General features: G+C 36.4%; 1 protein-coding gene across 8 annotated transcripts in view; it reads left to right on the top strand.

Annotated features, from left to right (window-relative positions):
• Hdc (histidine decarboxylase) overlaps positions 1 to 27,500 on the top strand; it is a 291,191-nt gene that overhangs the window by 215,948 nt on the left and 47,743 nt on the right. For 6 of the 8 annotated variants that reach the window (XR_010854712.1, XR_010854711.1, XM_067112750.1 and 3 more), the window contains one exon: positions 3,254 to 3,392. Coding sequence is in view for 4 of the 8 variants with exons in the window: in XM_067112750.1 (XP_066968851.1) it covers positions 3,328 to 3,392 (65 nt within the window). In the remaining 4 variants the exon portion in view is untranslated. Of the gene's footprint in view, positions 1 to 3,252; positions 3,393 to 8,907; positions 9,069 to 27,500 lie in introns of those variants that run through there. The other 2 variants (XM_067112755.1, XM_067112751.1) reach the window with 1 other exon arrangement.

Here is a 27,500-nt window from a genome sequence, read left to right as displayed (position 1 = left end):
AGCTCTGCGTTATCGCGTCGTTTTTCAAATTTTTAGGTGGTTATAAACAGCCGTTCTTTATCTTGAAATATTTCGTCGGGATTCATATTCAATGACCTTTAGTTCCGTGGTCTTGCATCTGTTTTTTATTGTTATTTTCATGTCAAATTTACCCTTAAATGCATTTAGCCGAATTACATATGTATTATGCTCCTTTTCGTTCAGTGGAAATACAGTTGGAATACCATAACTCTCAACGCTACAGTGCAAGAGTGAAAGGGGTTGTTTTATCCCCATTCTGATGTCTCTGACTCACACAGACATACTTGCGTCAGATCCGAGACGAATATTTATTATTCATTTTTCATGTCACGACTGAAACACATGACCTGTTTCTCTCCAGACACGAGTCTGAAACTTGGAGAAATAAAAGGCCAAGTCTCCATTTAGAAATTTTTTGTATATTTTAAGGAATTCAGTAGAAATTGATCTAAAAACTATAGTAAATCGTGTATACGCGCACACACGCATATATATATATATATATATATATATATATATACATATACTGTATGTGTGTGTAGACGTGTGTATATATATTTATTATCTACATATAGCTATATATATATACATGTATATATGAGACATTATAGAAGCTTTTTCACGTGACATACGGATGCTGTAATTCACAGTTAAATGAGAGAATTGAATTCTGAACTTTCCTCTCAAGTAGGATTTGAACTCGTGTCTTCCGAGTTGCATGCACACAGCTTTACCAACACCACTCCGGGGAAAAAAAAACAACTTGGCCTCAAGTATGCGTCCTTAGGAAGTTCTCTTGCAAGTGAGTTTATATGTGTATGTGTGTGTGTGTGTATAAACTGTGAAGGTGAAAATTAAAGCAGCCAAGCCTTCATAGTAATGAAGTACTTTGCAAAATGCAAAGATCCTAATAAAATCCAATTAACTTCTAACGGGAAGAAGGAAACCCAATCTCATGGATCAGAATACACCTCAAACAAAGCCCACCTGCCCGGGCCAGGCCGCTTTAGATCTCTAATAATTAAGTATGTAATGTTGTCACAGTGACCCAATCATGCGTTATTGTTGAAAGTCATTATGACGTAATTTAGGAACATTACTGATGATGCATCTCTTAATACGATTTCATACCGTTGGTGCGGAATGTAAGAAAGGCATGAAGTACCGAAGACATGGACTTTGTGGTATAAAATATCAGCAGTTTAAAACAAAATTAATAAGCATCAGAGGAACTGTACCCCTTTTCTACAGCAGCTTCAGTCTCTGCTCACCATTCGCTCAGCTTGGAATTTTTATCTATTCGGACGCATTCTACGTAAAATCTTAACTAACCAGTGTCAGTATTGGTCACTACTAAGCTAATTGTTTTGATTTTGTGGAGGAAAAGGTCTGCCAACTTTTATTTCCATTTACAAACACTATTCTCTTTGGGCAGAAATTTCATTTTTGATGCGAGGTATAATATGAGTAGCCTTGGTTAGACGTGTAGTAATTCATAGTAATATCCCTAATATCTATGTAGACAGACAGAAGAAAAAATAAATAAAAAAAAATCTCCTAGCGAAATAACGAAACAAGCTGCAGCGGACGTCTTGAAATTACTGGCGTCACAAGTGTCATTAGAAAGAGGAATAAAAAAAAACAATAACAATCTTCTAGCGAAACAACGAAACAAGCTGCGGGGGTGGTGGGGGAGGTCTTAGATTTAAAGGTGTCATAAGTGTCATTTGTCATTAGAAACACTGGAATACATTAAGATAAAGTGCTGTTTTTAATTCTCATATGGCTGCTTCTTCTGAGACGGGACAGAAGGCCCTGGACTGCACTGACCCCCCGAGGCTCGTGGCTTTAAATAAGTGGCTGGCCAGGTTGATGTCCTGCAGACCCCCAAGGCTACTAGTTTATGTGGACATGTTTTTGTATTTCAGAGAGAGAGAGAGAGAGAGAGGGATTAGACAAAGAAATCGGGTATGTGCTTTCATCGAGGTATTGGGGTGGGGAGGGTGTTGGAGGGGGGTTGGTGAATGGGAGGATGGAGAGAAGAGAGTATGGATTCAGCAGGGCTGCAAAAATGATGAGGAAAAACGAACTTTCTGAACATTTAGGAAGTGTTGTTACGAGGAATGTGTATTCAGTGTACAGTATATATTCATGTACACACACACACACACTTATATATATAATATATATATATATATATATATATATATATATATATATATATATATATATATATATATATATATATATATATATATATATATATATATATGTGTGTGTGTAGGCAGGAGAAAGGAGCAGGAACACGCACAGATCTAGTACATACATTTATTGTCGACGCGTTTCTTGACCCGTGGTCACATCATCAGGACATCCACAGTTATAATGTGAAAAGGTGCATTCAGCATACGTAGTTAAAAGTAAACATACACAAAACATAAGAAACTTAAGTAGAAAATCAGTTAAACTTAAACAATCACACTTAAATGCATTTACACATTAAAGAACCAATAAAAGAAAACTTGAAATGAACTTAGTGACAAATTGAACTTAATAAAAAGGAATTTGAAAATAAACTTAAAAGGCAGAAAGAGAAAAACACACTAAAAGAAAACAGCATATAAACAGGAGGAAATGGACAAATATAGTTGTGTTTTCCTCTATCAGCCTGAGAGGTGCGCCTTCTGCTCTCCCGTTTAAGTTTATTTTTAAATTCCGTTTTATGAAGTTCAGTTTTTTTATTAAGTTCATTTTAAGTTTCCTTTTATTGGTTCTTTTATGTGTAAATGTATTTAAGGTTGATTTTCTATTTAAGTTTTTTTATGTTTTGTGTATGTTTACTTTTAACTATGTATGCTGATTGCCCTTTTTTACATTATAACTGTAGATGTCCTGATATATATATATATATATATATATATATATATATATATATATATATATATACATACAATCATATTTATTTTATATATATTATATGCATGTACATGTCCATATATATATATATATATATATATATATATATATATATATATATATATATATATATATATATATATATATATATATATATATACTGTATATACTGTGAGTGAGTGTGTGCACTCTGTGCCCTTTGCATTATTAATTTTAGATATCATGTAGTCATCAACCAAACTAGGCTTTCTCTGGCATACGTCCTAATTATCTCTCTCTCTCTCTCTTTCTCTCTTCCTCCCACCCACTCCTCCAGTCCGGTGACGCAATCATCAACAACCACCCCGCCGACTCAACTAGGTTAACTGCACAACAAACCAGGCAGTTGTTATGCCGCGTGCCAGGTGTAGTGACGAGCTCTCCACTATGCACTCGAAGACGACTAAGCCCAACAGGTAAGTCCAGATACTGACTTATTTGGTTTATCTTTTCTTCCGTGGCCTCTTTGCCTCCAAATCTTATTTGTGAGTGGTGTGCTCGCTCAATGCCGTGTTTCACTGTTTTATTCGATGGTCACGCATTTCTAGAAATATTTCTGACGCCCGGTATTCTTTTTGGGGATTTTTTTCGTACCTATTTCTGTTTTCGATGAGGTTAGTAAATGTAAGTCATGAGTGTACTACCTGTTTTTCATAAATGAATAACTATGTCATTTTTTTTTTATTTTTACGTATTTTAGCCGACAAACAGTATGACAGACTCATCAATAATTTACCGGAAGTAAATACGTTACTGTGAACAAAAGTTTGCCTAAACTTGGATAATATTTTTTACTCCATTCACATGTAGTTCTGGCATTAAAACCATTCCTGTTTCCATCGAGAAATAAAGAAAAGGTAAAAAAAAAAACGAAGAATGCTTTTCATGAAACGTGGAAAAAGAAAATGTGTTTCTGCTCATTTTATACTGAAGGGAACTCAACGACTGTTGTGGTTATTTACTAGAAATCAGAGAGAATTTGAAAAGGTTAAAGTGGCTGATGTGCTTTTTATTCTTCTGTTCTGAAATGTATATAACGAACTGTAATAGTTCTTTGCAATTTTATTTTGGTTTCATCCTTGAACTTATGTATCGTAGCAATAATTTGAATTCTTAGGTCAGATTATCAAGCAGGATATGCAGAAACAATTATATTCTCTGAAGCTGTAATTATAAAAATGTAACTCAGACGGATGACTAGAAAGAGAATCATAATAACAAAAGAATTGAAATGAAACACTAGTTGAAAGGGAAGGTGAGGGGACACAAAGACTGCAGAGTTTATGTACCAAGAACAACATAAAAAGAAGACCAAATTACTTAGCATAGAGAAACCGTTTGAAAAAGAATACTTTATCGGTTATGTTAAGAAAATATAAGAAATAATTTCCACGGTTAAAAAAGAATACTTAATTAATTATGTTAAAAAAAAACTTAAAGAATAATTTCTCATAACAACGGTCAAGAGAAGCCCTCAAAAAAAGCGAAATCAATGAAAATTCAGTTGCTCCAAATGAACAAACAGCAATCATTGAAAATTGCGATGGTTAATTATGTTAAAAAAAAACTTAAAGAATAATTTCTCATAACAACGGTCAAGAGAAGCCCTCAAAAAAAGCGAAATCAATGAAAATTCAGTTGCTCCAAATGAACAAACAGCAATCATTGAAAATTGCGATGGTTTGCTTAGGTCTTTTACACGGCTACACTGTTTAAGTACAAGTAACAACTCAAACTTCTCAGACACGTGTCAAATGACGTTTACTCAATATTCCTGATACGTTTTCTTGCTACAGGCGCAGCTTAGGGCTTATGACTTTCTGAGCACTGACCACTTATTCTGAATTATTGTGTCACAGTTCTTACCACAGTCTCTGATGTGCTTTCACGTTTCCTGATTAATCGCACACAGAGCACGCATGCAAAAGTTGTCATGCCAGCTGTCATGCACATTCCTGCAGAAATTTACAAGGAAGTGTACATAATGTGCACGTTGTTGCAAGAAAAGCCACAGAACATTAAAGAGCTTGTGCGATGTTCCTAATGGCGCTGGTTCCTTCAACAAAGTCCCCTTCATGCAACAGAATTTAGGAGGTTTATGATCGTCTTGACTTTCCAAAATCTTAACCCGTTTTAGATGTGAAATGCTTTGATTTCAGCAAATGATTATAGAAAAAGCACAGAGTAAAATCAAACATATTAATTAAAAGCCGAGAATGAGAGGCTAGGACCACAAACCAGAAGAAAAAAGTATATTCCACATTTTATTTTCAACAACAACTTTAAGAATCTTTTTTATCGAACAAATTAAAGGTTTAAAAATTATTTCCTTTAATGAGGACGAAGAACAAGTATGTAGCACTTTCCTGTGTTATGAATACACCTTCATGCTTTGATACTATTGTAATGAGGTTGTTTACCCATACATTAGTCACGTAAAGTTTTATGATATACATATATAATATAATATAATATAATATAATATTATATATATATATATATATATATATATATATATATATATATATGAAAACGAACACATGCGGCTCTAGACAACTTACCACAAGGATGTTGTTGATCTGACTGTATCACCTACAAGGGTAAAATGCGGTGAGAAGGAGCAGGGGCTTAAGGCCTTACTTTAGAGGGATTCTGAAGAGAAACTCTAAGGATAAACAAATTACATGTATTCACAACACAAAATCAGAAGACAAGGAGGGATAAGGCAGGCCATGGGGTGTCCTGCAGCAGCACATAAACGAATAATAGACGTTAACTGGGTGCCGGGGATTAAACTTCAGTGGCACTGTTTATAAGGTTGCAATTGGAAATTCTTCAGTGCAACCAACAAGCATACAGTCGTGGCAGAAGGGTCCACAGCGGCAAGCACTCCTTTCTGCAACAGAGAAAGGCATACGATCACTCGATGAATTAACTGGAATAGCGGGAGGCTAGTGCCGAGGCGACAGAAATCCTCTTTTCACAAAACACTACTGAATAAACTTGTGACACGAGTTTAACATGACAGGTCAGGTCTATGCAAGGGTTGCACTTGGAAACGGAAACATTTAGGAGAAGAAAAAGCTAAGTGACTAGACAACCTCAGTGCCTTACTGTACCTTAATTCTGAAGAGATGGCTCCTATAGTCGCACCAATGGAAGGACGGGGGGTGTTGGCACTGGGTTTAAGATACTAGGACTGAGTCATTCAGCCACAGAGGGATGTTGGCTCTGAGGGAGCGGGCAGTCAAAGATGTGACTTACTTGGCGGTGCTCTGGTCTCTCAAGATGTCCTGCAAAGGAGGGCTATTTATCAACTCCTAGGATCCCTGGCTTTTGAGCCCAGAAGGCATCCAGATGCATTCTGGGTACATCCAGGTTTCTCTTTTGGCACGGACATCTTAATCAGTGCCTTGGGTCATTCAGGTGGCCAGGCATCTCCTCTGAGTTCAGGTCAGTACCAGGAATAAGAGGTTTATCGCAGTCGTGGAGCTCAAGAGAGGATTAGAAGAAACTAATAGAATGAAATCGAAGGGGCAATTTTCTTCGACCGACTGTCAGCGTGTTGCGGCAAGCAAACTTAATTAACAGATGGTTATTAATTTGGTTTGTTGGGAAATTTTACTTTTATTCTTGAAAGGCAAGTTGCCTTGGGAGTGTTAACTCTCTTAGCAATATATATATATATATATATATATATATATATATATATATATATATATCATGCATATATATATATATATATATATAAATATATATCTACATATTTATAATGCACAAAACTATACGTGAGTAATGTATGGGTACACACCTAAATTAATAATATATATACATATATATACATATATATATATATATATATATATATATATATATATATATATATGTATGTATGTAAATATATAAATATATATATATATATATATATATATATATATATATATATACATATATATGTCTACATGAAAAAGCAAAATACACCAAAAAACTAAGGTGTATTGAACGGCGTACCGATTATGCAAAGGCAGCACCTGACCAAATGAATGAGGAGGAATTGAGTGGTGAGAGCAGTACACAACATTCCTTGAGTTTGGTTAAATGTATTTAAGTCCCAGTGCCATAGTGCAAAATACACGCCCATACTCGCTTCCATACATTACATACAATGTAATATCTTTGAACACTGTAAGAGATAATAATACTTCCAACAGTTTTCCACCGCTCTGAGGTCTTTCGTTATGAATGGCATAAATATCCAAAGTGACGCTGCTCTCAAAATCCGCCTTTGGAACTGAGAAAGTTCATTTGACGCATTTTGAGACATTTAACATACTTCTGGTGGGGCGAAATTGCACTGAATTGACCCAGACACCAATTTCATCAGTTTCCTCATTTCTTTCGGGCCTAGACTTAATGAATGCACTTTCAGGTAAAATATCGTCACACAGGTGGGTCCTGAGAGCTGCTATGTCTCAATTACTGGGTGATGGCCGCAAGAGTTGCCAGAGAGCACTAAGCGGTCGTTATAGGAAATAGAAGCTTTTACTATCCGTTGTACCTATTGCTTTCGGAAGATGCTGAGGAAATGCAGTAATGCTGACAGGGTTCAAATAAGGATTAAGGAGAATAAATTCATTACTTTGATTTATCTGGGTTCATAAAGAATTCATCTACGCTAGTAGTCTTTTCGACGGAAATTCTTTGCTTTCTTGCCCTGTGTGAGGTAAGATCTATACAAACGGTGATGCTTTATTTCCTAAATTATATTATCTGATATCCTTGAATATTAATCCCAGAACGGCCATTTATATTTTATCATTTCGCAAAAGCGAAGCGTCAACTTCTTAACTAGATAACTGATAAAACTCACAATTGCCTAATTAAAGTAAAAACACATGTACCAGTCTATCTGTATATACTGTGTATATATATATATATATATATATATATATATATATATATATATATATATATATATATATATATATATATATATATATATATATATATATATATATATATATATATATATATATATATATATATATATATATATATATATATATATATATATATATTATATATATATATATTATTGTAAATATTCGCTGTTCGACCTCACTTCCTTGCCTCTTAGTAGAATAATAAGTTAAATTGAAGGGGCAGACCATGCAGGCTGCTCGCATAAGAAGAAGTTTGGCGGGAAACCCAAGGTTGTTTTCAAATTTACTTACTCTCCCGGCCAACGGGCTAGAATTTTAGCTTAGAGGGCCATAAATCAGGGATAGGTTTTGCTAGGACAGACCTTAGAGGTGCTGTTCCTACAGCTTAGTCTTCTTTAACCTGTGTACAGGTGAGTCTATTGTCACCTAAGGTCAGACCCTGGGTAGGAGGAGTTTGAAGCAAGCAGCCAGAAGCTGCCCCAGCATTGAGAGACTTTCTCAGCAGACATTGTACGAGCTGGGCGTACAAGCCCTCTCTCTCTCTCTCTCTCTCTCTCTCTCTCTCTCTCTCTCTCTCTCTCTGAGCTCGCTTTGTCTCTCTCCCCCTTTGCTCAACACGAGGGAGAAAATTGTTATTCCTAACAGAGCAAGGAATCGTGATGCAACTGATCACTTCATTAGCTCACCCAGTGTTGAGTCTGATTGTGACAATCACTCCCAGTTCTCTTATCCTTCAACTGAAACTCTCATTTTCCTTGTTCAAATTTTCCTCTCTTAAGCAGTCACTGGCTAAGAAATCCTAGTAAAACATACCCATTTATGAAGTCATCTATTAAGTACAATTATTGTTGTCTAGTGAAATCACATAACTTACTCTCCATGGTGTTCAAAGTATTATTCTTGGTATAAGATTCGTCCCTTTTGATTAGGTAATGATGAGTGAGAGTTTCTTTAGTGGAAGATTGTTATCTGGATACGTCTTTTCCAGAAGTGTGTACACCTTGTGCCTGAACAAATCCTCTTTGTTGGAGAAGAATCGGCATCATCAGTGCCAAGAAGCCTCAGTCCGACGTTCGTTGCAGTCAGCTGCCTTATAAAGCGTTTTGAAGAGGCCTGTCAATCTGTTGCGTTCATTTCTTTGTAGCACAGGTATTTCGTGTTGCTTAGGACTAATATTTTGCGCTGCTGTGTTACCTCCTGTAAATAATCCGTTTCCTTTTATTTTCACTTTTGTTGAAACTAATGTTCCAGTAGGTTTGCTGAATTAATTCGTGTGGACGCAGTAAACCTGTTCCATTTTAACCTAGTTGTCAGCTGGCGACCTAATCTTTTCAGTATCTGTCCTTGAGAGTTTAATTTTTTAGCCTTAATTAACAGAATTACGTGAGTCTTAGGTACAGCAAGGCGGTATAAATCCATTGAAGTAAGTAATAAACTGATTAGCCGACCGACCCACGTAACAATTTATATATATATATATATATATATATATATATATATATATATATATATATATATATATATATATATATGTATATATATATATATATATATATATATATATATATATATAATATTGTGAAATTTCATAAATATATATGTATATATATACAGTATATATACAGACAGATAGTGCGCATGTGTTTTACTTTAATTGGGCAACTGTGAGTGTTATCAGGTATCTAGTTAAGAAGTTGACGCTTCGCTTTTGTGAACTAGATCCGTTCTAGGATTAATATTCAAGGATATCAGATGATATAATTTAGGAAATAAAGCATCACCGTTTGTATAGATCTTACCTCACACAGGGCAAGAAAGCAAAGAATTTCCGTCTAAAAGGCTACTAGCGTAGATGAATTCTTTATGAATCCAGATAAACCAAAGTAATGAATTTATTCTCCTTAATCCTTATTTGAACCCTGTCAGCATTATTGCATTTCCTCAGCATCTTCCGAAAGCAATAGGTACAACGGATAGTAAAAGCTTCTATTTCCTATAGCGACCGCTTAGTGCTCTCTGGCAACTCTTACGGCCATCACCCAGTAATTGAGACATAGCAGCTCTCAGGACCCACCTGTGTGACGATATTTTACCTGAAAGTGCATTCATTAAGTCTAGGCCCGAAAGGAATGAGGAAACTGATGAAATTGGTGTCTGGGTCAATTCAGTGCAATTTCGCCCCAGCAGAAATATGTTAAACGTCTCAAAATGCGTCAAATGAACTTTCTCAGTTCCAAAGGCGGATTTTGAGAGCAGAGTTACTGAGGATATTTATGCTATTCATTACGGAAGACTTCAGAGCGGGAGAAAAATGCTGGAAGTATTATTATCTCTTACAATGTCCAGAGATATTGCATTGTATATAATGTATGGAAGCGCGTATGGGCGTGTATTTTGCACTGTGGCACTGGGACTTAAATTCATTTAACTAAACTCAAGGAATGCTGTACACTGCTCTCACCACTCAATTCCTCCTCATTCATTTGGTCAGGTGCTGCCTTTGCATAATCGGTTCTTTTTAGGGACTGAATGAACATGGAAAACAAAATTACGGTAACTTTACTTTGGAACGTCGTTCAATGCACCTTAGATTTTTTGGAGTGTTTTGCTTTTTCATGTAGACATATGTATATATACATATATATATATGTTTTTATATATACATACATACTTACACACTGACATATACACACACATATATATGTATAACTGAATCACGAAAATATGGAACGTGATGAATATATAAATAAAGATAAAATCCACGAAGGAAACGGAAACACTGGAGTGCTGCGAGGACTTTCGACGCTAGGTCCTTTACTTAGCAGACTCAGTAAAGGACCTAGCGTCGAAAGGCCTCGCAGCACTACAATGTTCCCGTTTCCTTCTTGGATGTTATCTTTATTTACACACACACACATATATATCTATCTATCTGTCTATCTATCTATCTATATATATATATATATATATATATATATATATATATATATATATATATATATATATATATATATATGAGGGGCATGGCGTAACAAGGTGGCAAGCGCCACCGCGGCCGAACTGGTTTTTATTGTGAGCGAGCAGCTAAAGTACAGCACTATCCTGTACACACACTTTTGTCCCCTTATGTTACTGGCAAAAGGTTCGAAAATCCATGCAAAACAAAGGGAAATTTCGCCCTTAGCGAGTTCTCACTGCTACATCATAAGACTCGTCATAAAAAGGAGGCAAGCGGCAACCAGTGGAGGTGCTTGGGTGGATGTAGGAGGCGTGGGTGGGGGGTTGTCAGTGTTCTTTAACTCACCTTTAAAATGAGGTATGATTCATAGAAATCGTTTGGCTGGTTTTTCTTTTATAAGCGTTTTCATAGTTGGCAAACTTTAAATGCGTTTTTATCATTTTTTAAAAAACGGCGCTTGGCACCTTATTACACTGCGCCACTCATATATATATATATATATATTAATGGACTAGACTATCTATTTAGGTTTTCTCTTCTCTCTTTCGATTGAGGCTCCTTCCATATGAATCTTTGCGCGCTTTGATTAGAGACAGGAATTGAAAACTATGTAAACCTTCAGATCCAACGAGACGAGGATATTTGTGCTCTCCATTTACAAAACATGTTAAGACGAAAAGAAAAAATGCTTTTTATCGGTGAAAATCCTGCATTAAATAGATTTTTTTTTATTCAGGAACTAATTCTTTTCTATTCATTTCTTCCTGGTAGCCAGAATGCAAATATTGTCATAACCAAATCCTAAATTAGTTGATTGTCAAATGCCCCGGTAGTGATGAAACTGCGAAGAATTTTCACTATCCTAAACCGGAATTCAGTTGAGGCTAAAAGCAACTTCGAGTTGCGTCATCTGTTTACCGCTTTTCGTTTCAAAAGCCATGTCACCTTTTTACCAAAGACTGAATAAAAGAAAGACCATAGAAATAGTTGATGATGTATTTAGCCTCACTAAGAATACAATCAGCAACTGTGGTCTGTTCTCGTGATCACTTATAAAGCTACGAAGGACAGCAAGTATATGTTACCACATTTCGGCTATAAAGTTACGAAGTTTATAGGCGAGAGCCTTACAAGCAATTCCACCAAAGTCAACCCTAAAATCAGTTTACTCAAGTTTAACAAACTGCCCATTGATAAGAATGTGGCTTACACGCAGTCACTTAAAACCTAGAGTCTTCCATGTGTGCATAATTGATGCCAGTGATCAGCTGTGAGTGCTCAGCGTTTACAGACGAGATTACAGAATAAACTTTTTAGCAGTCACCAGATGGAGCTGGGAGGAAGACTGTTAACCTGCATCTATCAAAACACGCAAGCAGATTTTTTTTTAGAACTGCCGCAGCATTGCTTAGTTTCAGCACACACGGGAACACAGAAACAGACAGTTTTAAGGGCTGATGTTATTTCAGTACTTCACGTTAGGTTCACGGACGCCACGGTAACATTGGAAATAATGATAAGCTCTATTACGGAACTCATCAATAACCTATCATACACACCCTTTAACTGGGCACAGTTGCTAAGATATTAATTCCAGAAGCCCAAGGAATGTCTTACTGGCGAGGTCTACTTTAAAATAGATGCTATCGTGTACGTTGGAGAACGGTAGTCAGGCCTATATTGACTGTTGCTCTGATGCAAATGTTAGGACTAGTGGTCCTTCAATAGGAAAGGAGAGAGAGAGAGAGAGAGAGAGAGCAACAGGTGTAAAGGCCCACATGTATATCGTATACAGGGGCATATGTGAATTTCCTGATCCAGTTTCTTCACCGTTCAATATCTGGCGAGTCTGATCAATGACAGAGCTGTGGAACGCACAGAGCTCGCGAAATGAGAACCCAGGAATTGAGATTCAAAGAAAGCAAATAAAAATGGAAAATAACCGAAGGCTAAAAGAGAAAGGTGAGAAATAAAGACTAAAATGAATAATAAGAGCATGTTTGGAACCAAGCTGAGAGAGAGAACGAAGAAACAATGGGGAGATGATAAAGAATGGTCATGGCAATAAATGAGAACAAGTGATGAAATAATGAGAAAAACTGAAAAATTCAAAAAGATTATACCAAAAGAATTAGAGTTAACTAATAGGATCATTACTGCTATTTGCGAGTAAAGACAGGCTTGAGAGGAATATTGAGAAATATTGAATGAAACCGGTAAATGAGGCGTTGGGGAAGCAAGTGTCTGAGAAAAAATTAAGAATATGGAATAAGAAGAATAGGGGATGAAAGATAGCGATGAAAATATTAACAAGGGAAACTGGACGATAAAGAGAAAAGAGATGAGAGAGGGCAAACGAATTAAAGTGTGGACTTGCAGGAACGAACGTAGAGAGAGAGAGAGAGAGAGAGATGAGTCACTGGAATCTTACGAAAGGAAAAAAAATGAACAAAGGAGAGAATTAATGAGGGCGTTTGAAGAACAGTGAAGGTGTTAAGACAATTAAGATAAGAGAAGAACAGCTAAGTGAAGCATCCAGGATGTATATTAGAATATTAATTAAGAGCAACTTTGTTATGAGATTAGAGGACAAAACCTCGCCTTGGAAGACACCAAACTGAAAAATGGCGGAGGCAGATTCACGGACAACTGGTAGACACTGTCTCGAACCTATATTTAGGGAAAGCAAAGATTTCTGTTTTAATATTCTCTCACTGTAGACATTACTTAAGGTTCTTCGCAGCGTCCCTTCGGCCCCTAGCTGCAACCTCTTTCATTCCTTCTACTGTACCTCAGTCCATATTCTCTTTCTTCCATCTTACTTTCCACCCTCTCCTAACAATTATTTTTACTCTCAGTTTCCCTTTCGGCGCTGAACGACCTTATGGGTCCCAACGCTTAGCCTCTGGCCTGGATTTTATATTCCGTTCCGTTCATTTTCTGTCAGATCTCTCCCGTGTGATTTCAGTTGTCATTGGTCAACAGAACATTTGAAAGAGTGTGATAGTTTCTCATAATACCAACAGAATATACCTATATCGATATTTTGGTTTACAGGTAATTAGAAGGTTTACAGATAATTAATAACTCTATCGATATTTTGGGTTACAGGTAATGCATGTGGTTAGCGACCCAAACATTAAAACAAGTAAACTGCCGATGACTCAGAGATTTTCGGACTAAAGAAACCTAGTCTGGGAAAAAAATCCACGAAAACCAAGAAGTGGCATTTGGAAACGGCACCCTCGACCCCTCGTGCGCCTTAGAGGGGACTTCCCTTCTCATTGCGCGCACCGAATCCGAGATTCACATAACGATGCATAATCGCCATTGATAGCATGCATAAGGCCAGAGAGGGGCTTAATAACAGAGTGCAGAGTGCTGGGAACTTTCTTCGAGCCCAATATTACAATTTCCAAATAATTGTTTTGTGGAACTACTCGACTGAATATGACTGTGCAGTCATGATTTGCGAAAGTTATGTCATACGCGCGAATAACTTGGGTATGTCGTAGCTTCAGTCAGGCAAGTTTTGACTCTGTGTGAAGGGAGAGAATTGTGATGGACATGTATATTAGAACCTGGGACTGAAGAATGTTACTGTGGGAGTGGGCGTGGGCGTAGTAGGAAAACAGGAAGAAATCGTCAGCTACTCCTACCAGCTTTCAATAAGACAACCAGGAACAGAAGCGAGGCGAAAGTTTTTATTTTTTTTTATTTTTTTTTTTAAAGAGGCGACCTTTTACGCAATGGTGGGATGGGAGTGTTGTCCTTATCTGTCTTCCCCTGTCATTTCACTTCAGCCGTAAAGAGCCTCCGGCGGGAAAAGTTCCACGTAGCGGCACCATGTTGAGGTAACACCCCTGAACGAGTCCCTCCTCTGATATTGTGTCTATACGGCCTTGAGGGACGACACGGTGATTTATAAAGACCGTTCGATATCCTTCGCCCAGAGGCGCCCCCTTTCCTGTTTGCTCGGGACCCCCGCCTTCGGAGGGGACATTGTGGCCCAGCCAAAAATTAAGATTGGCTCAACCCTCATTATGTAGGGAGAGCATTGTCCAGGAGCCCTTTCTTTCCGCTGCGGTTTTTCGCCCCGCTGACCTCCCAGCGAGGCAGTCGGGGTCGGCGGTTTGTCAACAGTGGTGCTGGTGCGCGTTCCACGTTTGTACGATTGTTAATTGCTCGTTCGTTGGTTTTGGGAAATATTTCGTTCATGGCTTCAAGTTCAAGATTGTTGCTCCTATTAGTTTTTTTCTATGACTGGTCAGTATTCGGATTTAGTTATGTACACCGGCAAATGCAGTGTATACATATATGAGTCTGGTATACAAATACACGCACACACATATATATATATACATATATATATTAACAGATCAATACAAATTCATTTGATGAGAAATCTAGACTGGAAAACCTAAGGCCACATTGAAATCACCTTTATTTTAGCTGCCTAGTAATTAAGAACTCTGCAATACCCCCGGGGAAAGTTTGACCCAAACAAAATTCATTTGAAAGAAATAAAGGATTTTTCAAACGAGTATTATGCTTATACCTTTATTCCAACTGTGAATATTCTTTTTCTTCTTCTTCTTCTTCTTCTTCTTCTTCTTCTTCTTCTTCTTCTTCTTCTTCTTCTGAGCTTAGCCCCTTTTCCATACGGGGTCGCCGTTTTGGATGAGCCGCTTCCATCTCTGAATATTCACTGTAGAAAAATGCCCTTACTTATTCCAGTTGCGAAGTATCACACGCGTAGGCGTTATGCGTTAGACTCGAGTTTCCCGTCTGGGCCTATGCCGATATATCGAACTTGTGGTCTCCGATAACAGAATAAGGAAATGGTTCTTTTATCGGACGAAAGAGGTTCTCTTATCCTGCTGCTGTAGAACGCTGTTATCTTTTGAGTTTGATTATGTGTGTTGCTATTGTCATTACCGCGTGAGATGCCTCGAACGTAGAGGATGCATGTTTGAGCCAGGTATTTTATATAAGCGCAGTTGTTTTTTTCCTTTTCTGAATGTACTTTTGTTCGACAGATGATATATATGTCTGTCTAACTACCTCTGACTACCTATTTCACTAGCTCTCTCTCTCTCTCTCTCTCTCTCTCTCTAAGGACACAGTATATGTATATATATATATATATATATATATATATATATATATATATATATATATATATATATATATATATAAATAAATGTGTGTGTGTAAGTAAATATATACATATATATATATATGTGTGTGTGTGTGTGTGAATGAGTAAAATAGAATTTTTAGACATCAAATTACGGGTGATTATTTACTGTATGGGAATAAAAATCAAATGACTAAAAGCTAAAAGCTTAATTTACACGACTCCTTAAAATAGCAACACCTTGGAAAGGATGCCAAGAAAGCTTAATACCCGCTGGTGTCAGTTCCCCGTTCAGTAGGGTTACTACCGAAATACGGTTTTCCGCTAAGGAAAATGATCAAAACGATATTATTATTATTATTATTATTATTATTATTATTATTATTATTATTATTATTATTATTATTATTATTATTATTATTATTATTTTCTGGGCCTAATCTGTATTGGAATTTGGGAGTGGTTGTTAGCCGGGGTTATAGGTCGTTCAGGTAATATGGCTCCTGTGCCCTGCGCTGGCTCTCTTTCTCTTTCTCTCTCTCTCTCTCTCTCTCTCTCTCTCTCTCTCTCTCTCTCTCTCTCTCTCTCTCTCTCTCTCTCTCTTATTATTATTATTATTATTATTATTATTCAGAAGATAAACCCTTTTCATATCGAACCAGCCCACAGGGACCATTGACTTGAAATTCAAGCTTCCAAAGAATACGGTGTTCATTCGATACCCAAATTTAGCACACCTACAAGATGATGAGTAGGGGAGAGTGCCAAGTAACAAATGTTGAACTGAATTGGAGTACAATGACTTAAGGTTGCTTTCTACGTAGTAAAAAGATGTTATTTGAGCCAAGTATACAATCGAAAAAATTACCCGCAATGTGAAACCAATGCTGAAGTCGTGATTGCGAGAATTGTTAAAAAAAAAAGGTGATGGAATATTCAAGGTTACTGGGCTGAAACTGAAGGGATTTTGGAGGTGTATCAGGAACCTGTATCAGGAACCTCTTCCCGCAGGGGGTTAGTACCGTCGATGCACCTCGTGCAGTGCTCTGTAGGCATTACTTAAGGTCCTTTGCAGTGTCCCTTTGGCCCCTAGCTACAACCTCTTTTATCCTTTTTACCGTATCTCCGTTCATATTCTCTTTCTTCCATCTTACTTTCCACCCTCTCCTAACAATTGTTTCATTGTGCAATTGCGAGGTTATCCTCCTATTACACCTTTCAAACCTCTTACTGTCAGTTTGCGTTTCAGCGCTGAATGACCCCATAGGTCCCAGCGCTTGGTCTTTGGCCTAAATTCTTTATTCTGTTCTATTCGATCAGGAACCTGCGTTCGTCTGTTTAGCATCAATTTCATTCAGATTGCCTTTGTGCCCATAACTTGCTTTGTTTGGAGGTGACGGAAAATGTCCTCAAACAATATCATTGTAACCAATGGTGGGTTTGAACAGCATGAACAGCCAGTCACGAATAGCTTCAAGGATATCGGCTGAGGATGTTTGACGTCTACAACCCATAAAAAAAGACAAGGTTAGATGAAACCATTTTGTAAGTTTCTTGTTTGGTTTTGGTAGTTTTTATATAAAAAAGCCGGCGTTTTCACAGAATTTCTCGAAACAAGTAAATAAACGTGATAAAATGAGAATGAATTGTAAAGTCATTTTATTGTAGAATTACAGAAACAACTAGCCACATCTTGTGACGAGTGAGAGTACTCGACAATTTCTAAAAGCACTAGAAATTGGCATATAATAGATCACTGAGTCTTTATCGATATGGGCGAATTACGAAATGTCTCCAGAAGTTTATTTATTCCACGGTCCGCCGTTCGGTGCAAATTCTGAAGGGCCTGTTGTATTGTAAAATGGTGCGCTATTTTTTTTCTCTGGTGACTCCATCTTGGACAGTTTTTCCTCTATTTATTTCTTTCTGGTATGTGGTCCCCAGTCTTTCAATTTTCCCTTCTTTGTAAAAATCGAATGACTTGTTGTTTTCCACCCCTTAGGATTTCTTACAACTTTATATTTCTATCTCTTCATTTACATCCATTCTGGTTTTTTATTGGTTATCTTCCTCGTGTTTCTCTATTTGCTTCCCTGAAACCTTTTTTCATATTACAAAGATGTTTCTGTTATTTTACATGAACCTACTACATCAAACCTTCATATATAATTCGTGACGTTTCCTCATCTATCCTTCTTATTTAATTCTCGTCTATCCCTCATCCATCCTTCACCCTCCTCTCACCCTAGAAGCCATTACCTTCTACCCAGTATGACGCCCTCCCCTCCCCTCCCCTCCCCTCCCCCACCCTTCGCCGATACACACTCTCCTTCCCCAGTGACCTACTTGGTTCACCAAAAAAAAGGAAAATATGAGGGGGGGAAGTAGGCGGTCTCTCTCCTAATGGCTCCCCTTCAATTTTCTCTCAATTACCCACATTTACTTTTTCCTTATTGTATCTTCGAGGGGGGAGATGTTAACGCCTCCAAAATTCTTAATCAGTTTGCGTCAAAGGGAGGTTTCGTGGGTGACTGACAGTTTTCACGGCGCCGCGAGAGTTTCTGGTCATTTAATTATTATTATTATTATTATTATTATTATTATTATTATTATTATTTCAGTAGATGAAACCTTTAACATTAATCTTTAATGATCCTTAATGCAGACGTTTAGATGAAATTTGTTTGGAGCCATTAACATACTTTGGAATACAAAATACTTGTGTTGTATCGTAAAATGGTGCGCTATTTTTCCCACTGATGACTCCATCTTAGACAGTTTTGATTAAGACTATTTTTCCTCTATTTATTTCTTTCCGATATATGGGGCCCCGTCTTTCAATTTTTCCTCCTTTGTAAAAATCGAATGACTTGTTTTCCACCTCAAAGGATTTATTATAATTTTATATTTCTGTTTCTTCATTTACATCCATTTCGTTTTTTTTTTATTGGTTATCTTCCTCTTGTTTCTCAATTTGTTTTGATATCCAGGTGATTTTTTGGCTCATGCCTAGTGTAACACTTCGAAGCCAGAATCGTTATTTCTCAAGTTTTCATATATTCTACCTCTTTTTGTTCTGTGTATGCAATAACTTGACATAGCCTATTCTCTCAAATACAATTTTCTTGCTGTTCTCATAAATCATGTTTTTTTTTTTGTATTCTGTAGAAAAATGTTAAAAGTACTTTGTACCATAAGCCATTGCATCCGTCCTACCAACCGCTGACGTGACATTTCTCTCAAATGACTTCTTTGCATGTTTAAGGGAAAGGAGAAATATGTGAACGGAATTATTACTTATTAATTTTCATCAAAGGTTTGTCGTAGACGAAAGCTGTAAAGGCAAGAACATTACCACTTATTAACTTTCAACGAAGACTCCTCACAGGGGAAAGCTTTAAGACTACAAAAAAAACATTGACTTATTAACTTCCATCAGAGGGTTGTACAATTCCCCGGAAATCAATCTTTTTCAAAAAGGTGGTAGAATGAATGACGTACCCAACAGTGTTCCAGTAAATTGCTTGAATCCATCCCAGTGCCTGATGCTTTTAGCTGCCGATATAAAAAAAAAATACATTTTATTCGATTCTTTCTGTCGTTCACAGTAAATTTTCTTTTTTGATATACTTGAAAATTACTGTGTAAATTATAGGCAACTTTTATTGCTATTCAGCTTGTTGTTTGTACCGAACATAGTTCGTAATATTAAGTAAAATCCATCTCACTCAACTGTATAAGCAAATTCAATCAAGGAGAAGGAAAAGTTTGTAACGGAAAACAAAAGCACAAAGGATGTTTGTTCAAGTTAGTAGTTGATTTGCTTGTATTAAAAACAAGTAAAAAATACGCCGAAGTTTTTTCGGCACCTTCGAGTTTTCTGTACATCGTATAATCAAGGCCACCGAAAATAGATCTATCTTTCGGTGGTCTAGGTATAATGCTGTATGAACCGCGGCCCATGAAACTTTAACCACGGCCTGATGGTGCCTGGCCTATATCGTTGCCAGACGCACGATTGTGGGTAATTTAACCTTAAATGAAATAAAAACTACTGAGGCTAGAGGGCTGCAATTTGGTATGTTGATGATTGGAGGGTGGATGATCAACATGAGAATTTGCAGCCCTCTAGCCTCAGTAGTTTGTAAGATCTGAGGGCGGACAGAAAAAGTGCCGACAGAATAAAGTGTGGACGGACAGACAAAGCCGGCACAATAATTTTCTTTTACAGAAAGCTAAAAGGGCTTCCACCCACAATTATACTAGGCTAGACTTGGCACCTGAGTCATGGAAAAGGTCGAAACCCCCTTAAATTAAGCTAAACCTAGCTAACATAAACTTACACTTAAAAACTAAATTATCCCCTTGGGGGAAAACGATACAACAATATGAATTCTTCAGAGTAAGCAATAAATAGACATATCCATTTCTTCTGGTGCAGTTCCACTTCTGTCAACGAAATTGTTTAAATTCGCCCCTTACCAAATTTCCAACAATAATATGTCATATGCCTCGCACATTAATTCACGGAGAGGAAGATACCCACTCGTCAGCACTACCATCAAGGATCCCTGTACCATAAACAGTTTCCACTAAATGCCTACCAGAAAACACAGATCCTGCTAGCTCTGAAAAGTGTAAAAGATATAATCATGGCGACAGCAGGAGTCAATAGACGTGAAGACACACTGGTTGCACTTCGTAGAAGAAGTTCCTCGTCCTGGTAACTGGTAAGTTTCCTCATCAAAGGCAATGGGCAACAGAAGGTCTCCCTTCAGGAACACACACACACACACACACACACACAAACAGGACCGCCAGAAGACAGAGTTTATCAGGCAGCCGTCTGACTGCTGATTGCTGACTGCTGAATTCAGAATCTAGAATACAGACTCCTCAGCTATGAGGACCAAATTAACCCTCCTTGGCGATAGCCACTGACCCTTTTTCTCCCCCAAAAATAGAATAAAAGAGAAGCAAACAACCTTCCAAGGAACAGCATGTGGCAAGGAGTCTAAAAACAGTGGTTTCTTGATTTGCCTGGACGTCTACAGATTTTTTTAAATTTTACAATATAGGTTAATTAGCAAAAATGACTGGGGTTTGTGACCATATATATATTATGTATAATGTATGTATGCATTATACATAATATACATATATATTATATATATATATATGTATATGTATATTATATACATAATATACATATATATTATACATAACATATATATAGTATATATATATATATATATATATATATATATATATATAATATATATATATATAATATATATATATATATATATATATATATATATATATATATATATATATATATATATATATATATATATATATATATATATATATATATATGTACATATCCAAAATTCAAGCTGGTAAAGAATGACTGCTGAAACATATAGAAAAATATATATACTCAGTAAAGCTGTTATCCGAAAATCCGGTGACAGTTTCGCTTTCTGGTTTTGAGAAAGGGGAAAAAGCTTCTCCCGAAAAAAAAAGAAATGGAGAGCAGAGCGGCGAGGAGCAAGAGAGGGTACTCCATTTTATCAGCCGCTGACCTCGAGGGCCAAAAGGCATTTTTGCCATTTTCCTCAAGTGAAGAAGAAGAAGAAGACGACGACGACGAAGAAGAAGAAGAAGAAGAAGAAGAAGAAGAAGAAGAAGAAGAAGAGAGAGAGAGAGAGAGAGAGAGAGAGAGAGAGAGAGAGAGAAAGATAGAAAGAAAAGACGGCAGGAAGAGGGTAATTGAAAAGCAACGCAAACCAGAGAAGAAGAAGAAGAAGAAAGAGAGAGAGAAAAGGCTGTGGGAAGAGGCTGACGGAAAAGCAACGCAAGCCAGAGAGAAGAAGAGAAGAGGAAAAAGAAGAAGAAAGAGAAAGAAAAGACGGTAGGAAAAGGCTGATGGAAAAACAACGCAAGCTAGAGGACATGAAGAAGAAGAAGAAGAAAGAGAAAGAGACAGAAAGAAAAGACGGTAGAAAGAGGGTGATGGGAAAGCAACGCAAACCAGAGAATAAGAAGAAGAAGGAAGAGAGAAAGAGAAAAGAGGGTGATGGGAAAAGCAACGCAAATCAGAAATGTCGCCACGAAAACATTTTGTAGAACTCAGTAAAGTTGCTCAATTGACTCTATTGTCTTCTTGCATATTTCTTCTGCCTTTAATGAGGTCGCGTTACCCGAGAAACGGCTTTTGAAAACTCACAGATAATAAGAGGAGAGAGAAAGAGAGAGAGATAGAGAGAGAGAGAGAGAGAGAGAGAGAGAGAGAGAGAGAGAGAGAGAGAGAGAGAGAGTCACCCCTTTCGAAGAAACAACAGGAATGAGCGATGAGGAAATATGACTGACAATTCGATGTGCATGAGCAATCGTAATTATGATATTAAAAAGCAAAGGATGTGATGAGGATGATGACACTAATAATGATGACAAAACAACAGTTAGAAAAAATGATGACGATACCTAGAATAAAAATACAGAATATTAGAGAATATCTAACTTATGAAGAGAGAAGATAATCAAACTTTTAAAGTTAGAGATAGACATCGTGAATGGCAAAAGAAAAAAAAAAAAAAGAATTATATGCAAATTCAAGAACTAAATCAAAAACACAAATACTACATAGAATATTGAAAGTATATGGGCTACTTGGCTTTAGCCGGCCTGAAACAGTAGCCAAATGCTGTTTATGGTTCCACGCCACTCAGAGGTCCTTTTAAATCGTAATGAAAAGCGTCACCTGTCAAGGGGGGTCCCTTTTTTCGTCATAAATTTACGCTAAAGCATTTACGAAAAAGCTGCGCTCTCGTCAATGCCTACATTTGACCCTCTGGCTGTAGTGCGCAATTAGCTGATGCAACGCAGGTACTACGGGGCTGTAGTTTTCTTTTACTTCAAATGGTGATAGAATTATATTTTTATACATATATGATCTACGGGATTGTTATTTTTTTATTGTTAACTTAAATGTCTCTCTCTCTCTCTCTCTCTCTCTCTCTCTCTCTCTCTCTCTCTCTCTCTCTCTCTCTAAATGCGTGCAGTACGCTGGCTCGAAAAACACCATTTCTTTCGGAATATAATACTAATTGGTGTTTGGATTTCAAGACCTTTGTTTCTTCTGAAAGATAGGTAGAAACAATTGGAGAGTAATAAGGAAGCATCATAAAGAACTCATACACACACATACATACACACACACATACTGTGTGTATATATTTATATATATATATATATATATATATATATATATATATATATATATATATATATATATATATATATATATATACTGTATATATTAGCTGAAGAAGTTTTACAAATACACGACACTACTTAGCACTCTATCGTTTCTTTGTAAACTTTCCCATTGCGGCAGCTAATAAATAAAATCACGTGCTTACTTTGTGATTTCTTAGTATATGTATGTGTATATATATATATATATATATATATATATATATATATATATATATATATATATATATATATATATATAATATATATATATATACATACATACATACATACATACATACATACATACATACATACATACATACACACACACACACACACACACATATATATATATATATATATATATATATATATATATATATATATATATATATATATATATATATATATATACACACACACACCTTTGACTGGACACGTATCTACAAAAATATATTTCAATGAGGACAAATTACAAGTTTTCACACGAGAAACTCCGGATTTTTTCTTCCTCTTATTTTTTTTTTTAAGGGACACCAAGAGCTGGTGAGCATTACGGCATCCAAGCTAAGGTTGTTGGGCGATTCCCTTTGACTAATGAACGCGGCAGTTGTGAGGACACTTTGGTTAGAGACATGACCACGGGTATCGAGTCATTCGAGATACAGCACGCTTGGTGAATGGAGAGAGAGAGAGAGAGAGAGAGAGAGAGAGTCATTAACTACACGCAGTGAATCGTCACCAGCTTGAATTTCTTAATTTTAGTATCAGGTTTAGATCACGCAGTTTGCTATTGAGGATAAATCATGCGTATTTTACTGCTAGAATGATTCGTTTTTCTATGTTCCATTGTTTTTCAATAAATATTCAAATTGTGATTTTACGCAACAGGTTCGTGTTGACGTAACCTTTAATGCGGGCTAATAGCAAAGGGAAAATCCTTCGGAGTCAATATTACCTTTCAGGTTAAAAAGCAAAGCGATGTTTATAGTACACTTCGGATACTTTGCTTCTTACCACTTCAGTTACAGAGAGAGAGAGAGAGAGAGAGTCAAAGGCGTATGGTAAGATGCAGTGAAATGTAAAGAAAGTTAACATACAAGATTCTTTCTTAATAATTAACGCATGAATTCGTTTTATATATATATATATATATATATATATATATATATATATATATATATATATATATATATATATATATATATATATATATATATGTATATATATATATATATATATATACGATCGACTGGAGTCTTTTATTATCAAAAGGTGACTTTTATTTTAATCGACGGGGAACTTTTAATTGAATCGACCGAATTCTGTTCATCGTTGAGGGGTGGGGGTGGTTATTTAGTTGAGTGGGACTTTTTTTAATCGACGGGGTCTTCTGTGAGTCGACGGGACTTTTCTTAATAGAAGAGAGCTTCTGTTATTCGACTGGTGACTTTTCCGTCTACGAAGGACTTTTTTAATCGACTGCGACTTTTTTTTAATCGACGGGGAATTATGTCTGGAACGACGTGGATTTTTTTAAATTGATAGGGGATTTTTTTAATCGACTGGAATTTTTTTTAATCGACGAGGACTTTTTTTTTATCGACGAGGACTTTTTTGATTCGACGGGGAATTTATTTAGTCGACGATGGACTTTTTAACCGACGGGAATTTTTTTTTATCGACGAAGACTTTTTTATTCGGCGGAGACTTTTTTTAATCGACGAAGACTTTTTTATGGACGGGTGACTTTTTAATCGACTGGAATTTTTTAATCGACGAGGACTTTTTTTATCGAAAAGGATTTTTTTTTAATCGGCGGGGGCCTTTTTTATTATTCGACGGAGACTTTTTAATGGACTGGAATTTTTTTTTACTCGACGAGGACTTTTTTTTAATCGACGGAGACTTTTTTTAATAGACGAAGACTTTTTTATCGACGAGGACTTTTTTTAATCGACGAAGACTTTTTTTTATCGACGAGGACTGTTTTTGAATTGACGGAGGACTTTTCAATAGACTGGAATTTTTTTTTAATCGGCGAGGACTTTCTTTTTTCGACGGAGACTTTTTTGGCAATCGACGCGGAACTCGGCAAAGGACCGCAACAGGTGACGCCATATCAACAGGCTATTGTTAAATGGCGACCGGGAGCATGAGATCGAAATGGAATTTCCTTTCCTTTTTCCCTTCGGTCCCTAGCTGCAACCCCTTTCATTCCTTTTACTGTACCTCCGTTCATATTCTCTTTCTTCCATCTTACTTTCCACTCTCTCCTAGCAATTGATTCATAGTGCAACTGCGAGGTTTTCCTCCTGTTACACCTTTCAAACCTTTTTTACTGTCAATTTGCGTTTCAGCGCTGAATGACCTCATAGGTCAAAGCGCTTGACCTTTAGCCTAAATTCTGTGTTCTATTCTCTTTTCCCCTTTCGTTTCGTCTAAGTACTGCTCATAAAGATATTCCAACAAAATACACGTATTAATACTAAAATCAAACCTGCAATGTATATATGTTATTCTTTTTTGATATTATCATCAAATATCACTTTGCTTCAACTTCAAGAGTATTGCATATTACTTGATTTAATTTACGTTCCACGTTGTCATTAATTATCGATATTGTTAACAACAAGAATAAATAAGTATGTATAGAAAAGAGAGTGAATAATATCACGAACTATTTGTGACTTGGAATCATACCAAAATCCCAGTTATAGCTGAGCATTCAAACAACAAGGTTGATATTATGTATAAGGAGCTTTGCTAATTTCATTCATAATTCAGCCTCATCCAATTCATAAGCCTTTTGCCCGTATCCTATCCACCATGGGTTTCTGTACACAGCGTCTGCTTCGGTTAGACTGCGACCAGTGACGGGAATTGGTGTTCAATTTTATTTTCAACAACAGTAAGAAAAAAAAAAAACAAAAATGCACTGATCGAGCTTTCTGCACAGCGCATAATCGAGGCCGCCGAAAATAGATTATCTTTCGGTGGTCTCCATACAATGCTGTATGAGCCGCGGCCGTGGCCTGGTCTATATCGTTGCCGGGCGCACGATTATGGCTAACTTTAACCCTAAATAAAATAGAAAACTACTGAGACTAGAATTCATGGTTCTTCAAACTTTTTCTGCCGTGGCCCAGATTTTACTATGTCATCATTCCCACGACCCATACAGAAAAAATATTGTACAAATGACCAGAAATATCAGAGAATGCAAGGATGAAAACTGAAACGCAATAATTATGTTAAAAAAGGCATTATAATCAGAATTATATATATATATATATATATATATATATATATATATATATATATATATATATATATATATATATATATATATATATATATATATATATATATATATATATATATATATATATACTGTGTGTGCGTATGCAAACATAGAATAATTTCCACTTATTTGCAATTAGGCTTATCTATTTAGTGACATGGGTGGGCTTGCTTGTGTGTTGTTATCCTGGACAGTTTGGCTTGCAGGAAGATAGGGCGACATGCATATCAATGGTGGCATCAAGACGATTTCTTTCCTTTGACTTTTAACTTGGTTAAGACTGGGAAACCAGCCTCACACATATACGTGGTTGTAAAAGGTAGCAAGAGAATGACACTGTCTTTACTCAAGGTGGGATAGTCCTTGGAAAGGCTTAGCCAAAAAGAAAAGAATGTTGATGTCTTGTGCCTCATTCTTAATGAGTTATTACTAGTTAGCCGGACTAACTCATCATACTTACTAGGTGTTAAGTTTAATTCCAATATTGATTATGGGTTCCCAAATACAAACGGATCTTTTACCCAGTATTTTTCTTTTTAAATGGATAGTTTTTTTCTTCTGGAAAATACTGCTCAAAGCTGGCTGACAGAGACTGAAGGTGTAAGTCTATATTTTTTTTTATTTTCTGCATACTTCTTGATTTAAATGGTTTTCCTCAATATGTTGTAAAGGCGTGGGGAACATGTAGTGAACAGGTTAGTCTGTTTTAACCCTTGCTTGCCAAATCTTTAGTGATTTCTTAAATGCCTGTACTTCCTCAGTATGTTTGAATATATCATTCTCTTTTCATTGTAGTTGTAGATTAAGTTCATTGAGCTTTGAGAAAATGTCTGCTGAATATGATAGCTGTGCAAGCCATTCATCCCTGATAAATAGCTCTGCCATTGGAGACTTCTTTTCAAGAAGGAATTTATG

Source organism: Macrobrachium rosenbergii, chromosome 12 (genome assembly GCF_040412425.1).
Source record: "Macrobrachium rosenbergii isolate ZJJX-2024 chromosome 12, ASM4041242v1, whole genome shotgun sequence".
NCBI lineage: Eukaryota > Metazoa > Arthropoda > Malacostraca > Decapoda > Palaemonidae > Macrobrachium > Macrobrachium rosenbergii.
Note: the sequence above shows the minus strand (reverse complement) of the source record. Positions and strands in the feature narration are given on the sequence as shown.